At 35.0% G+C, this 16641-nt stretch overlaps 1 protein-coding gene across 1 annotated transcript; it reads right to left on the minus strand.

Annotated features, from left to right (window-relative positions):
• Positions 1-11159: 11159 nt before the first annotated feature.
• Positions 11160-15895, minus strand: LOC135950607 (uncharacterized). The gene is made up of 2 exons (XM_065500140.1): positions 15358-15895; positions 11160-12606 (listed from the first exon to the last, which is right to left on the minus strand). The coding sequence occupies exons 1-2, from the start codon at positions 15891-15893 to the stop codon at positions 11160-11162; spliced, it is 1983 nt and encodes a 660-aa protein (XP_065356212.1). The 5' UTR covers positions 15894-15895.
• Between the last annotated feature and the right edge of the window lie 746 nt (positions 15896-16641).

Here is a 16641-nt window from a genome sequence, read left to right on the forward strand (position 1 = left end):
TTTATTTGCATTATACTTATCTACCTAAGTTTAATATGGTTATAGATAAAATGGACTTAATATTTTTATCTGAGACTGATTTATTATATTAATAAACTTATCAGAATTAAAGTGCACATCTATATTCCAGAGCATCATTAGGGATCTACTTTTGTTTTTTTCTTAATTAACCAGCCTGAAAACATTAAATATATCTGAAAGTTGGAATTTACAAGATGCTACTTATTTATACTTTTTCTTTGATAGAATTTATAAATTCTTCAAATCGGTACATAGGAATGAATTAGAAAAAGGGCTTACATTTCCTAAACCCATAAAAAACTAAATTTTTTAAAATATGTCCACTAATGGAAGTGAAACAAGACCAATCAAAAATTGATAGGTCTAGAAATATTTGAGGAGCTACAGAACAAAAGGTACTGTTTTGAAAATTTAAAATTTTGGCAAATTGATTTTTTCTAGAAGATTTCAACCCAAATATTTTAAAAATGGCAAAAAATAATTTTTAAAAAAATTTCGAAAAAGTTCTGCGACTCCACAGTTGCACTTATAGTATTTTTTGTAATAACAAGCTAATTCCCAAATCCGTGCTTTAACAAATCTTATATATAAATAGGCCACACGTTTTTTTTGTGGTACACTTTCACAATGTTCGATTAAATGTTAACGTGAACATTAACCGCAAGTTAGGCTAATCTGAATTTCACAATGTACGATTAACTCTTAACTGACACTATTTAACAACAAAGTTGCTGTTAAATATAACTGAATAAACTTCGCCGGTTAGCATCTTAATTAAGAAATATAATAAAAGAAAATGTAAAATCAACATTTATATTTCTGTAATATTTTTAATTTTAAAAATGTAAAGCGCAGAAAAAGAAATTTGGCGCGGCGTAATCATTTTTCTTTAACTGATGAAGAATTCAGACAAAGATTTAGAATATCAAAGTCCACAGCAAAATACGTTGTTAAACTTATAGGCAGCAACATAAAATATGCAACAACTAGGTAAGGTGCTTCAAAAAAGTTTATCTAATATAATTAAATAAAAAATATTTTATTAATCTGTTTATAGAAATCGATCACTATCACCTATGGAAATGCTGTTGTTGACTTTAAGGTTTTACGCTACAGGCAGCTTCCTGATTGTAATAAGCGATTATTGTGGAGTATCTATCGCAACAGCAAGTCGCGTTGTAAAAAAAGTGTCGAAAGTAATTGCAAAACTTTCAATGAAATTTATAACAATGCCACATTCTCAGGAGGATATGAGGAAGACAGCTTTACATTTTTATGGTATTTCAAAGCTTCCTAAAGTCATAGGAGCTATAGATTGTACCCACGTTAAATTACAATCTCCTGGAGGGACTGATGCTGAAATTTTTAGATGCCGTAAAGGTTATTTTTCATTGAATGTACAAGTAAGGTTTCTTTAAATTACAGAATTTTCTAAGATTTAATATGCATACGTATATATGTAAATTATTTGTAACCTGGAAATAATGGATATAGTAGTCAGATGGCCTGGATCGGCCCACGACAGTTATATTTTTAATAACAGTCGTATTAAAGCTAGATTTGAAAATGGAGAGTTTGGATCCTATTTACTTTTAGGCGACGGCGGTTATGGTGTTAAGCCATATTTGATGACACCATTAAGCAACCCACAGACTGAGGGAGAAAAATTATAAGACGAGTCACAAATTAGAACACGAAACGTAATAGAACAGTGTTTTGGTGTATTGAAGCGACGTTTCCCAGTATTATCTCTGGGAATAAGAGTATCCCTTGACTCTACTATGGCAATAATATTGTCGTGTACTATTTTGCACAACTTATGCCGGATTCTGAAAGACGTTTATGACTTTGATAACTATTCCATATCAAGCGATGAAGACGAAATTATCGGAGATGGATTATCGAGGACACGAAACAGCCTTATTGAAAAATTGTTTTCATCAATAGCTGTATTTTTTCATAATTTGCTTAGTAGAATCTATAAAATCATTTGTAAAAAAAACTGCAACTTCATGTACTGTGGTCGTATTAAATATTTATTTATTTCACATATCGTCACCTTAAATTCAAACTTTAAAATTTTTCGTAAACAAATATATGCAGTATTGCCATACTTTCTACTGAATGTTTTTGTTAACTAATCAGATGATGGTGAAACGCAAATCGGTAACCGTTGGTTTATGGTCCCCGTTAAACAAACCGACAATTAGTTAATTTTCCGGTTAAAATGAAATAATCGTACATTGTGAAATTGGCCGTAAGTATGTTATTGTCCACCAATATTGATGAAACATATATGGTTTAAAAGGTTATTTTATCTAGATGTGCACAATATAAATTTTTTAAAAATTCTTTCCATAAAACTATTAAAAAGCGTTTTAAATTTGCTTGAAAAACAACAACAACACATATATGTTTATGCACATCTAAATACACGTGTATTTGTATACAAACGTGAACAATATTGTTTCGTACATTGAAAAAAGTAACTGTATAATTTCGTTATTAGTGGTCGCATTTTGACCAACAGGCGATCCTAGTTAAACATAAATTTTCTCACTTGCGTTATACTTTGGTTGATTAGCTTCGCTAACGAATTAGCGGGTTAATAGCTAGTTATATACTGAAGAAAAACCATAAACATTAACATTTAAAAATAAAAAACAATAAATACATTTCAAGAAAGAAAAAACTCTTACAAAAAAATAAAAAAATTTACATATAATAAATTCGATTTATTTATGAAGAAAAACCGTAAACATTAACATTTAAAAATAAAAAACAATAAATTTATTTCACGAAAGAAAAAACTCTTACAAAAAAATAAAAAAGTTTACAAAATACCCTACATTCGGTCGACGACTGAAAAAACTAGCGAAAGTTGTTGATGTTGCTAAAAAACAAGGTTGCCATGTGAAAAACTCGGTTAAGGGTCGGAAAAATTGTTAACTGAGATTTTATTAACATTGTTCAAAGGTGCCCCTGTTCAAACGTGCCCCCCTCTTCCCTATGTTTTTCAAAAATGTTTGAAAATTAGCTTGGAAATTTTTTTTATTTTTTTATGTTTTTCAGCTTCAAAATGAGAAAATATGCGCGAAATTGCCAATTTGTATTAACAGGATGATATGCTTTAATGTTTATGAATGTTTTATCATGTTTAATGATATTTTTAAAATTTCAGATATTGTTGATTCATCTTGAACTATTTGCCAATATATGGCTATTATGCAAACATTTTTGAACTAATTACACAATACAATTATAAGTAATGCAATCTATATATGGGGCATTTCATGTCAAGTGAACCAACTTTTGAAATCGATGTCTTCCGATCGGGATGAAATTTGCACCAAGGTTAGCTCTATTGGATAGTAACTCAGACACAATTTTTCAACAACATCGGTCGAGAACTCTCTGAGTTATATATATAAAATTTTGACAATTTGGTCAAACAGGGGTTTTTTCTTATCCATGTAACTTATTACCTTATTTGATAGATATCCCACTCGCATCCCACTAAGGGACTAAAAATATCTTAAAGGAATGGACCTAGGCTTTCTTTTGAGCAAAAAAAAAAATTAAAAAAGGGCCCATATTGGAAAAAAATTTTGATTTTGCAAAAAAAAATTAAAAAATTGTATGTCTTGCGTTACAAAATATTTATTTTGATAGATATCCCACTCGCATCCCACTAAGGGACTAAAAATATCTTAAAGGAATGGACCTAAGCTTTCTTTTGACTACAAAAAAAATTTAAAAAAAAGGGCCCATTTGGAAAAAAAATCGTATTTGCAAAAAAAAAAGTCAAAAATTGTAAGTCTTGAGTTAAAAAATATTTATTTTGATAGATATCCCACTCGCATCCCACTAAGCGACCAAAAGGGTCTTCAAGGATAATATCTAAGCTTTTCTTTGTCCTAAAAAAAAAGATTAAAAAAGGGTCCATTTTGAAAAAAAAAAGTCAAAAAAGTTTTTGATTTTGCAAAAAAAGTCAAAAATTTTATGTTTTGAGTTACAAAATATTTATTTTGATAGATATCCCACTCGCATCCCACTAAGCGACCAAGTAGGTGTTCAAGGAAAATATCTAAACTTTATTTTAAGAAAAAAAAAAAAAAAAAAAGGACCCATTTTAAAAAAAAGTCAAAAAAGTTTTTGATTTCGGAAACAAAATATTAAAAATTTTTTATTTTTTTTTTTAAATATTTTTTTTCGAAAGATCGAAGAAATAGCTATCTATACTATTTGGGACACATTTTGCTAAGAACAATAGGTAATAAGTTACATGGATAAGAAAAAACCCCTGTTTGACCAAATTGTCAAAATTTTACCCCCTATAACTCAGAGAGTTCTCGACCGATGTTGTTGAAAAATTGTGTCTGAGTTACTATCCAATAGAGCTAACCTTGGTGCAAATTTCATCCCGATCGGAAGACATCGATTTCAAAAGTTGGTTCACTTGACATGAAATGCCCCATGTATAAAAATGAATGTATGTCTGTTTATCTATTTATTTGTTTGTTATTCTGTTCCTTATAGGAGCCAAAACTACTGGACCGATCTTCTTGAAATTTTTACTGTATATTTCTCTATATCTGCAAGGAACAACTGGATACTTTTTATTTTGAAATTTCAAGTGGGCGTGGCACTTTCCATAAAAAGTAAATAGTTATTATGGAATATCTGTTAAATTTGGTGGACTATAATTGTGAAAGACACAAAACTTCGCGGAATTTTCTTTGGTACCATTGAGCGCTTCTTGGCTGAAAATGGACGAAATTCGAAAAATGGGCGTGGCACAACCCATACCAAGTAAAAACTAATTTTCGAATATCTGCAGAACTATAATTGTGACAGTCTTCAAACTTTATACGAATCAATTTCTTATCAGTTTATGAATTCTAACCAAAAATTAAATGGATCGGAACAGGGGGTGTGGACCTTCCCATACAAAATAAATAGTTATTTTCGAATATCTGGAGAACTATAATTGTAGAAGTCTTCAAACTTTGTGAGAATACCAGCCTTAGCTTTTTACATGGTTTGAATGAAAATGGGCGGTATTTAATTAGTGGGCGTGGCACCTACCATACAATGCAAATGGTTTGTTTCGATTATCTGAAGAACTATAATTGCAAAAGTATTTAAACTTTGTACGCATTAATTTCTTATCACTATACATAGTTTGGCTGAAAATGGGCGGGATTGTATCAGAGGGCGTGGCGCACATCATACAATGTAAATAGTTATTTTCCAATATCTAGAGAACTATAATTGTGCAGGTCTTCAAACTTTATATGAATCAATTTTGTATCACTGCATGAATTATAACCAAAAAATGGGAGGGATCGGAACAGGGGATGAGCCACCTACAATACAAAGTAAACAGTTATTTGTAAATATCTTGTGAAATATAATTACGATATTATTCAAATTTTGTCCGAATAGCACTCTTATTATTTTACATATTTTGGCTGAAAATGGTCGGGATTGGATTAGTGGGCGTGACACCTCCCATACAAAGTAAATAGTTAAATTGGAATATCTGGAGAACTATAGTGGTAAAAGTATTTAAACTTTGTATCTTTGTTATCTTTTTATGGAGTTTAGCTAAAAGTAGTGGGAATCGGAACAGTGGGTGAGGACCCTCCTATACAAAGCACATAGTAAATTTTGAATAACTGGATAACTAAAAATCCGAGAATCATCAAACTTTGTCAATTTTGAGGTAACTAAATTTGCGAGATTCTTCAAACTTTGTCTGAAATTTGTTTTAAAATTTTACGTATGTAATTTATCTAATTATTATTGGAGGACATGGAATCACAAATCTATATATTTAAAAAATAATATGGTTTTGTATTTTTTTTTTCATGGCTAAACGTCTGTTTTAAATGTTTACATGTTCCTTTATGTCTTTTTATATGAGCAATTCCACCGTTTGTATTAATATTTGAGGCAAAATATGGGAGTATTAGCCACAGAGGGCGTGGCACTTCCCATATAAGAGATAGAGTCCATACATTTTGTACGGTTATTCTACCATCAGTAGGACAAGAATGGGCGGACTATCAATAATGGGCGTGCACCCTATATGCAAATTAAATACTATAATTCATATCTACCTGTATAATTGTAGTATGTAAAGCCTTAAAATTTTGTATGAATTACTTATTTAGGCCAAAAAATGGACAACTAGCAACAGAGGTTGGCACCTTCCGTAGATGTGACAAATTTTATACAGTGGAAGCTATATCAGCAAACAATATTAATATTTAGGACAGAAATACGTGGACTACCAACAATATTAAGTAAATGTTAACGTTTTTAAACATTTGAAAATCTTCTATATATATATAAAAGTGAATGTGTATTTGTTTGTATTATTGTTTGCGTATTTGTACTTCATATGAAGCTAACTAAGAATTACTTTAAGACACCACGACTTTGTAATGGCACTCGACTTACGGTAAAGAAGTTAATGAAAAATCTAATCGAGTTGATCATTATAACTGGGAAGTATAAAGAGACAGATGTTTTGCTGCCACGTATTGCCATGATAACTTCAGAAATGCTATTTGATTTTAGTGGATTGCAGTTTCCTATTTGCTTAGCATTTGCAGTGACAATTGATAAAGCTCAAGGTCAGTCTTTGCAAGTTTGTGGACTAAATCTAGAAAATCCATGTTTTTCACATAGACAGCTTTCATTTGTATTTTCGGGAGTGGGAAAACAAATAAACAACAAATAATTAATACAAAATTGTATATAGTAAACATGAAATACAAGTATTATTTGCTCTAAACTTTTCTATTTTATTCCAATTCATATTATGGTTAGAAAATAAGAAATAAATAATATACTTTTTATTATATAAGAAACTAATTTTAGATAGACTAATGCCCTAATTTTGTAAGACGTAACGAAACGTTTTTTTCCAAAAAATTTCTCATTTTTGAATTTTCATATTTTTCAAAACGTATTTTTCGGTTCTGCATATAAAATTGAATTTTATAAAACAGAACAAAACGTTCCCAAGCACTTGAAACAACAAAATCAAATGATGAAAATTTTCTTTCGTTTCAATACATTTTTCATTGATTTTTCAATTTTCAAAGAAAAAACATTTTTTTGAGAACGTTTTTTTTCTTTGCATACATAAAAAATAAAACAAAAAAAATTGTTTTCCAAATAATTGTAAAAAACAATCAAACATTTCAAAATTTTTTCAATAAATTTTATTTGTAGGAAAATAAATAAAAATAATTTAATTTATTTGACATAAAAGCGATGTTTTCAAACTTGGTATCACATCAAAAAATTTACTTGAAACGCAAATATCGTTTCGGTTTATAAAATACCAAATTTTTATTTTTTCGTTCCAAATGGAAACGCAAACGAAAATTCGTTTGAAAATAAAAAATGAGGCCATAAATATATTGTAAATCATTACAGTATGGGTAGCGAAGCACACCGGGTTATAGCTAGTTTATTATAAAATATTATTAAATTTATGTAAAACAAGTAACAGAGCTATATTCGGCTGTGCCGAATCTTATATACCCTTCACCAAAGTATATCTTAATATAAATACTAAATACAAGACCTACAGTGATGAAGGTTTGTGTATTCAAAAAAAAAAAAAACAACAAACAAATGTATTTATAAATACTAGGATCGCCTGGTGGTCAAAATTCGACCACTAATAACAAAATTATACAGTTACTTTGATACGCAAAAATATTTTTTAAACGCTTTTTAACACTTTTATGGAAAGAATTTAAAAAAAAAAAATTATATTGTGCACATCTAGAGAAAATAATCTTTTAAACCATATAGGTTTCATCAATATTGGTGGACAATAACATACTTAAAAGTGTACCACAAAAAAACGTGTGGCCTATTTATATATAAGATATACATACGTCTTTACTGATGCAAAACACTTCATACCAACAACATGAAGAAAATCATAAAACCGGACATCAATATTGGTGGACAATAACATACTTAAAAGTGTACCACAAAAAAACGTGTGGCCTATTTATATATAAGATATACATACGTCTTTACTGATGCAAAACACTTCATACCAACAACATGAAGAAAATCATAAAACCGGACAATCATATGGATTTACACTACGACTGCTCAGTGAAAACTAACCAAATAAACAAAACAAGTCTTGCACAATTGTATGTTGAAAAAAATAACAACAACAAAAATAAACGAAACGCACTCAAATACATACAAATTATGCATGCGTGTGTTTGATTTGTAATTCTCATTTCATCTCATTCCACATTGTAGAATGTTGTTGTTGGGTGTTTGTGCTGTTTACCAAGGTTGCCAATTTAGCCATTTTCCGGCTAGATTTAGCGATTTTATTTTCATTTAGCCATAAAAAATGGCTAGATTTAATCTAGCCATTTGTCTAAGCCATTTTTATTTTATAATTTTCTTAAACATTTTTGGAATTTTTTAGAAATAAAACAGTATTTTTTATCAAATGAAAAAGAAACAGTCTTTTTAAACAAATTCGTCTATTGATGATTGAATATTGATTTTATAAAAACAGGCTTCGAAATTGTTTCCAAAGCAAAAACATCAGGCATATTCAAAAATCAATTTTGCATTTCTTCAATGGATCCGATTTTGAATGTAAGTGCCCAGAAATTCGTTTAATTTGTCAAAAAGGAAAAAAAAAATATTGATATTACAATCTATCCCCATTTTCTCAATCTCTGGTTATTTTTTATCTTGAAGATATACTGACAGTTCTCATACAAAAATTCTATTAATTGGAAGTATATCGTTACGAAAAACGATGACAGGAGATTGAGAAAATGTCGGTAAAAATTACTTTTGAAAACTGTCAGTGTAACTATTAGTTAACACATAACCTGACTTCGTGGTAATAGGGGCAAGAAATGTAATATTTATGAATTTTTATTCAGTTATTTTTAGGTTTTAGCCATTTTTAATTCAAAATCTAGCAATTTTCTGAGCTGAAGAGTTTTTTTTTAAAAAAAAGAGAAGTAACACTCAGGCAATTAATATGCCTATATTAAATGTGTTACTTTCTTTGGAAAGGGGATAGAGTGTAGAGGAAAAGGTGGTGAAAGGAGGAGAAAAGCTTTTTAATTGACAACTCTGCAATTGCGCGTTATGTTTGTTATTAGTGCAGGTTGCAGCGCCTCTGGTGGTGAGATGGCGCCTTAGTCAAGCCAACAACCTTTATTTAATTATTTTACTTCGGTGGCGTTTTAGTGTTATACCACCGAAGGAGGGCGCTGTGATAAATATTAGTTATTAGTAAACTAATAATTATTATAAACTGATGTTGTTGATTGGCAGCGGCTGGGAATCGAACCCAGGCCACAAATACCATATCATGCTTAATGATCAAACGCGCTAACCAATTAAGCCACAGCACCCCTCTCATGGTGATATTTATGAACAAGTTCTTAATTTGAATGAAAAAATGTTTGGGAAAAAAAGTAATGTTCGATTAATAATATTTATTACAAAATTAATTCCAATTATGAATTTCTTTTTTCTGTGTATGCACAATTCACTTGTTTATCTATACAAAAAATATCAATAAGGGTACTCATTTAAACGCTTAAGTTTGTAACGACACGTTTTCTGCCTTATGCTAGGATGAGCTCTCGGTGTCCAGGGTTCGTTACAAAATATTTATTTTTATGGAGAGAGACAAAATAAAGAAACGCCACCAACGTTCAAAGTACACATTTACAATGTTTTTATTGTTTAATTCTCTTAATAACTTTAGTTTTCCGTTTCGCCGACAGACCGCCACTTATTACAGCTCTCTCTTAGGAGCGAAAGTCCGCTTCTTCTCTTAATAAGAGACTCTCTCAAATAAACCCGTTTCGTATTACAGCTCTCTCTTGGGACCAATTCATCTCTTAATAAGAGATTCTCTAAAATCAACCCGTTTCGCAGACAGGCCGGCAGGTATTACAGCTCTCTCTTGGGAGCGAACGACCAATTCTTCTCTTGATAAGAGAGGATGAGCGATGCTACTCGAAGACAACTCTGAGGAGAGATTATACTCCAAGCCCTCAAAGGTGTCTCTACTCCACTCAGACACAACAATAACTTATCAGTATTGCCGGGTTAGCGTGGCGTAGCTGTCGTCGTATTAGTGTCACTCTTGAACGGAGACCATTCTGAAGAGAGATTATACTCCGAACCTCCAGAGGTGTCTCTGCTAGCGATAACTCAACTTCTTTGAAGAGAATACTCCCTTCAAAGCTGTTGGGTTGTCTGCCACAAGATGAACAATAAGCTTTGGTGGAGTTGCTGAGCTGATAACTGGAGGAGAGATTATACTCCGAACCCTCTGTTTATCAGCTAGTTCAACCACGGAGACTTTAATTGTATAACAAGTAAAGTCTTACCAGTTGCTTGCCTGTCCACTGACTGACGCTGACTCACTCGATATTATAAAATGCATTCTATTTATAGTGTCTGATTGTGTGTATAAAATCATACACACACGCAAGCACTTGTGTGTATAAGATCATACACACCACATGGTGGTGTAATTATACATATTCCACCACAATACAATAAAACTAACAATCGCCGCCAGGTGGCCATTCTCTCGGTCGATAACGGACAACTAGATTTTAAATAATGATTTAAATAAACACATGTAATTCATTATAACTTAGGTAAATTCAAATTCAGACTTAAGACTAATTAAAATGATTTAGGCATATCGGTCGCATATAGTTAAAGCTGGAAGGCATTGTGTTGGACCAAGGACTATAATAATTGTCAACAAGACATCATGTGGACCCAAAAACGAGGCCACGACTTTTGGTCGTCACATTGCCTCCCTTCCTTCCTAAGCGACTCGATTAAAAAAAATCCGACAATAATATTAAGAAAAGCACAAATTCTCTTAAAAAAATATATAATGCTTAAACATTAGTTTTCATTCATATAATAATAATAATAAAGAAAAATAATTCATATAATTAATACAAACAAATTAATTCAGATAATTAATAATATTAATACGAGATAATTCAGACCATTAAAAAAAATAAATACAAAAAATAATTCAGATAATTAATAAAAAATAATACAAAATACTGATTTGTCTATAAGTTCTGGCTGGTGACTCGATAGTTTCCGCTCTTGAAGATGTCGATCTTGTAGCGCGTATTGCCAATCATCCGTAGGAACTTCATGCGTTGTCCAGGTTTACGCTTTGTAAGCTTGTCTTCTATTTCACAGAATAGTTCTGGTGGTATGTCTGGAGTAGCTGGAGATTCTTCATTCTGCTCACTAACCCATTGTTTAGTTCGGTTGAGGTCTGTTGTGATAGATGAGCAATGGTTGTTGATGCTTTCATATGACATTAGTGTTGTTGTCGGTGGAATGATTTCATCTATTGTTGTATATAACGAGATTGGCGATTGTGTTGAAGACTCACTAGTAGATGATTTTGTATTGGTGGTTGAATCACTACTAGATGACAAAGTGATACAAAGTGGATGTTGTAATGTGCTGTCATATGTTATCCCAGCCGAGTTAGGGATATTCGGTATTGGTAATATATTCTCCTGACTATGCTTTTCGGGGATACTGTTTGGTGGTTTTGGTGTAGAATTACCATCGCAGATGCTGTAGGTTTCTGGAATCTTCTCCAATGTTAGGTTTGCATTAGGTGACTTATTGGTAAGAGGTTCTTCGAACGATCGTTCCGGTGAGCAATGTGGTTTTTGGTCAATTGGGACAGGGTACTCGGTGGTGCTCGTAGGTACCAAAAGGCGTACCTTCATTACTCGCTCATAGCACGTATAACCGACATATTGACGTTGACTATCATGGACTTCTACTCGGCCAAATCTTAATCGTCTGGGTGGTGTCGGTGGGCGGTAACTTTCGCCTTCTGAATCCAATGATGGTGGTGACCTTGGTGGAAGAGGTGATGGTGGTGTAGGTGGTCGTTTATCCACAGTGCGGTCTAGGTCGCCCATGTAGGTTCTATTGAGGTCATCCACTTCTTCGTCGCCCAGCCCCAGAATTGTAAGAAGTTCTTGAAATTCTTCTCTGGAAAGTGGGTTATCTTCAGTGGGTCTTGGTGGTGTTGAGTGTAAAGTGGAGCTCTTTGGGTTTGGATCCACGGTTGGTAATGATGTTGACGGCTGCGGCGTGAAATCTTCTTGGCTTAGATCTACGGTTGTCCATGGTGTCTGGAATGTTGAGTCTTCTTGGGTCAAATCTACGGTATGCTCGGTGCTGTTTTGTTGTGAAGAAGCAGTAGGTACTGGCCCGTACATTCGTCCACATTTTGCATGTTGGTATTGGTCACGAGTTCTGTAGGTCTTTGTTCTGCGTGCTGTTGGTGGTACTTCCGGCCGGTATGATTTTTGTTGCCGACGTCCCCCACTGGTTGATGGTATATCGTCATCTCCCAGGAAAATTGTGCGTCTACGCTTGGCCTCTTCTTTCTCCCAAGACTTTCTGAATCGCTGACGTGATTCCTCAAATTTGTCTCCCATTCTGATTTTTTTTCTTTTTATTGCTTGGCTATGGTCTGCACTGGAGTAAAGATAGAAAAGAAATGCAAGCGAAGTTTTAGTGAAGGAAATGTTAAGGTGTGAATTAATACATATAGAATTAATTTATGAAGGGTTTTAAATCACTGATATGTGCGGTTCGTGTCTCTCTGTTTCTCCCGTCTTTTAACTTTACGATCACGGGGGAGATGAATTGATGGACGGTATAAGGGCCCTCGAATTTTGGTGCTAGTTTTGCTGCAAAATTGTCAATGGCCTTTGATAGCGGATGTTGCCTTAGCATTACCAGATCTCCGATCTTAGGTTTCCAACTACAACGACGGAGATTATAATTTCGTTGTTGTTCCAGCGAAGCTTGGGTAAGGTTTCGCCTTACGATAGTAAAAATATCTTTAAGTTCTTTAGCTCGTTCATCAGGGTGTGGGTTCTCGGCGCCGGTACCTATTGTTACTTCATCATATAGAGCTTTTGGCAGACGAGGTTCTCGTCCCTGGGTAAGGAACGCAGGGGAATACCCCGTTGCCTCTGACACACTTGAGTTTATTGCCAGCATGATTTCCGGTAGAAACTCATCCCACTTGTTATGTTGTTGTTCTGAAAACTGTGCTATCATTGTTTTAATTGTTCTGTTTGAACGTTCCGTAGGGTTCTCTTGGGGTGTATAGGGTGCTGTGAGCTGTTGCTGAACACCAAACTCCTCTAAACATCTACGAAAAACACGGGATGTGAATTGTGTGCCATTATCGGTAATAATGACTTTCGGCACGCCGTATCGAGCAATGATGCGTTCCCTGAAAGCCTTCACTAGCCCTTCTGCTGTGGCTTTTCTTAGGGGAACCAATTCGTTCCATTTGGTAAAACGGTCAAAGAAGACTAGTAACATGGTACAACCATGTTTTGACCGAGGCAATGGGCCGACAAAATCGGCACACACAGTAGCCCATGGTTCTTCTGGGACACGTGTCAGCATTTCACCTGCTGGACGCTGTTGACTTACTTTATATCTCTGACAGGACTCACATTTTCGGACGAATCGACTAACATCGCGGAACATACCCGGCCAATAATAGCGAGTTGCGATGCGATTGCTAGTTTTTCGGATTCCAAGATGTCCGGCAGCGGAAATATCATGATTTTCTGCTATTACTCGGTTTCTTAAGGGTCCTGCTACACATAACTTCCACGGATTAGAGTCATCGTCGTGTACGAGGCGTGGGAAATGGCGGTACAACTGGTTGTTGACCAGACTATATTCCGGGTACTTCTCTGGTTTCTCTTGAACTTCTTTTATGCGTTTTTCAAGCCAGGCGCAATTTACTGTCAGCATTTCACCTGCTGGACGCTGTTGACTTACTTTATATCTCTGACAGGACTCACATTTTCGGACGTATCGACTAACATCGCGGAACATACCCGGCCAATAATAGCGAGTTGCGATGCGATTGCTAGTTTTTCGGATTCCAAGATGTCCGGCAGCGGAAATATCATGATTTTCTGCTATTACTCGGTTTCTTAAGGGTCCTGCTACACATAACTTCCACGGATTATCGTCGTGTACGAGGCGTGGGAAATGGCGGTACAACTGGTTGTTGGCCAGACTATATTCCGGGTACTTCTCTGGTTTCTCTTGAACTTCTTTTATGCGTTTTTCAAGCCAGGCGCAATTTACTGTAGTTGTTTTAGTGTTAACAATATTCAGGGTTTCTCTGGGTTGTCGTGATAACGCGTCTGCGACGACGTTTTGGTTACCTTTTCGGTACTTGACGGTAAAACTATATTGTTGGAGTTCTAGTGCCCATCGAGCTAGACGGCCGGTAGGACTGTCGATAGAATCTAGCCATTTTAGAGAGAGATGGTCAGTGATGATAACAAATTGGTAGCCCTCCAAATAGGGTCTCATTTTTCGGACTCCCCATATAACAGCTAGGCATTCTTTCTCCGTAGTAGAGTAGTTTTGTTCGGCACGATTAAGATGTCGACTGGCGTACGCTATCACTCGTTCCATTCCATCTAACTCCTGAGTTAATACTGCTCCAAGACCAAAGTCGCTAGCGTCAGTCTGCAATGTAAACGTCTTGTTAAAGTCTGGACATGCCAAAACTGGTGCCATCGTAAGATGTTCTTTAAGGGACTCGAATGCGGCTTGTTGATCAGTTGTCCACTGCCAATGTTTTCCCTTTTTGAGCATTTTTGTTAAAGGCAGAGAGATTTTGGCGAAATCTGGTACAAACCTCCGGTACCATGATGCGACTCCTAAAAATCGTCGTAGCTCTTTCACATTTCGTGGTGGAAGCATTTCCTGGATCGCTGCTACTTTATCAGGATCTGTTTTAATTCCATCACCACTAACTATATGACCTAGGTACTTAGTCTCTTTTTTAAGGAACTCACATTTTTCTGCATTTATTCTCAAGTTAGCATTTCGAAGGCGGCGGAGAACTTCTTTTAAATTTGCCAGATGTTCCTCGAGTGTTCTGCCTATCATGATAATATCGTCCAGATAAGCGAATGCGTGTGGCTCCATATCTGCTCCGATTACGCTATCAAGTGCCATTTGAAAAGTTGCGGGGCAGAGTGTAACCCGAATGGCATTACGCGCCACTGATACAGTCCACGACCTGTTACTGCGAAGGCAGTGTATTTCTTGCTGCTCTCCTCCATAGGGATCTGCCAGTAACCATCTTTGAGATCTAAGCTACTTACATAAGTTGCGTTGCGTAATCTATTCAGAATTGCATCAATTTTGGGTAAAGGGTATGCATCGGGTACAGACCTGGCATTTAGCTGACGGAAATCCATACACATTCTCCAGGATCCGTTTTTCTTTCTGGCCAGAGTGATGGGGAAGCTATAGGGGCTGTTTGAAGGTTCTATAAACCCACGGGCAATTAGTTTGTTGACTTCGGCATCAATTATTGCCTGTATAGCGGGGTTCCTCTGCGCGTACCTCAGCTTGACGGGGCGGTCGTCCTTCATGACGATTTTATGTGTGGCAATGTTTGAAAGTTCGGTAATGTCGTTGAATTTTGGTAGTTCCGAATCCAGGAAATTTTGAATAATTCTCTGGTCTGTAGGACTATGTTCGGTGATAGTTTGATTACCGGTGTTTTCATGCGGAGTTGTTTTCGTTAGAACTGGTTGTACTTCAGATATAGGTTCCATAGAAAGAACTACTGAAGTGTGGTTAGATTGGGGTTCATTTAGGTTGTCGGGATCACAACTTGTAGACAGCCCCGCACAGTTGAAAGTAGCATTGAAATTCCGTAGAAAGTCCAGACCTAGGATCATATCTTCGCTGCAGTCTGTCATAATGAAAAAATGGCAACGCTTCGTTATGTTGTTCAAGGTCACATCATAGTCTACTTCACTGTTCACCTGTTTTCTGGAACCATCAGCCAAGATCACTTCTAGGCTGTTCTGGGTTTTAACAGGGACTACTCCAAATTTTCTAACGAGGTTTTCTCTAACGAAATTCCGTGAAGCTCCGGAATCTATTGTAGAAGTCACTAATTTTCCGTTTATTATTATTGTTGCGCATATTCTATTTTCTTCACACTGAAGAGAGATTTTATTTTCTGAGGAATAATTTATCGGAGGAGCGGCATTCCTCAGTTCTGTCGTCCTCCGAAGGGGTTTCCCGTACTACGTGAGTTATTTGGACATTTGTTAGACTGGTGTCCATCACCTCCACATATCCTGCATACATTTCGTGGCCGGCTTGAGCACGAAGGTTCAGTTGCTGTTGGATTTTCATATGGCTGATTCATCGTATTGCGAATGCTTTCTAGATCTTCGGCCAATGCGGTAAGCTCACTTAAGGAGTTGAAATCCTTTCGTCGTATGTACCAAAGATAATCGGGGTGAGAATTCCGATAAATACGTTCTAATTTCTGTTCCTTATTTAAATTGGAATGTCGCATGAGATTCTGAAGGGAAAGGACATAATCTTTGAAGGGTTCTTTATCACTTTGTTTACGCCTTTGGATTTCCTCATCAAGTTTTCCGTAATATCTTTGGGGTAGGAAAAAGGTACAAAAGTCCATTTTGAATCTCTTCC

This window comes from Calliphora vicina, chromosome 2 (assembly GCF_958450345.1).
Source record: "Calliphora vicina chromosome 2, idCalVici1.1, whole genome shotgun sequence".
NCBI lineage: Eukaryota > Metazoa > Arthropoda > Insecta > Diptera > Calliphoridae > Calliphora > Calliphora vicina.

What these genes read in the sequence shown, in the direction of transcription:
- LOC135950607 (XM_065500140.1), bottom strand. Translation starts at nt 15,893, where the DNA reads ATGACAGACTGCAGCGAAGATATGATCCTAGGTCTGGACTTTCTACGG. An exon ending in TTCCGTCAGCTAAATGCCAG is followed by an intron (nt 12,607 to 15,357) that starts GTCTGTACCCGA and finishes TCTTTACTCCAG; the next exon opens with TGCAGACCATAGCCAAGCAA.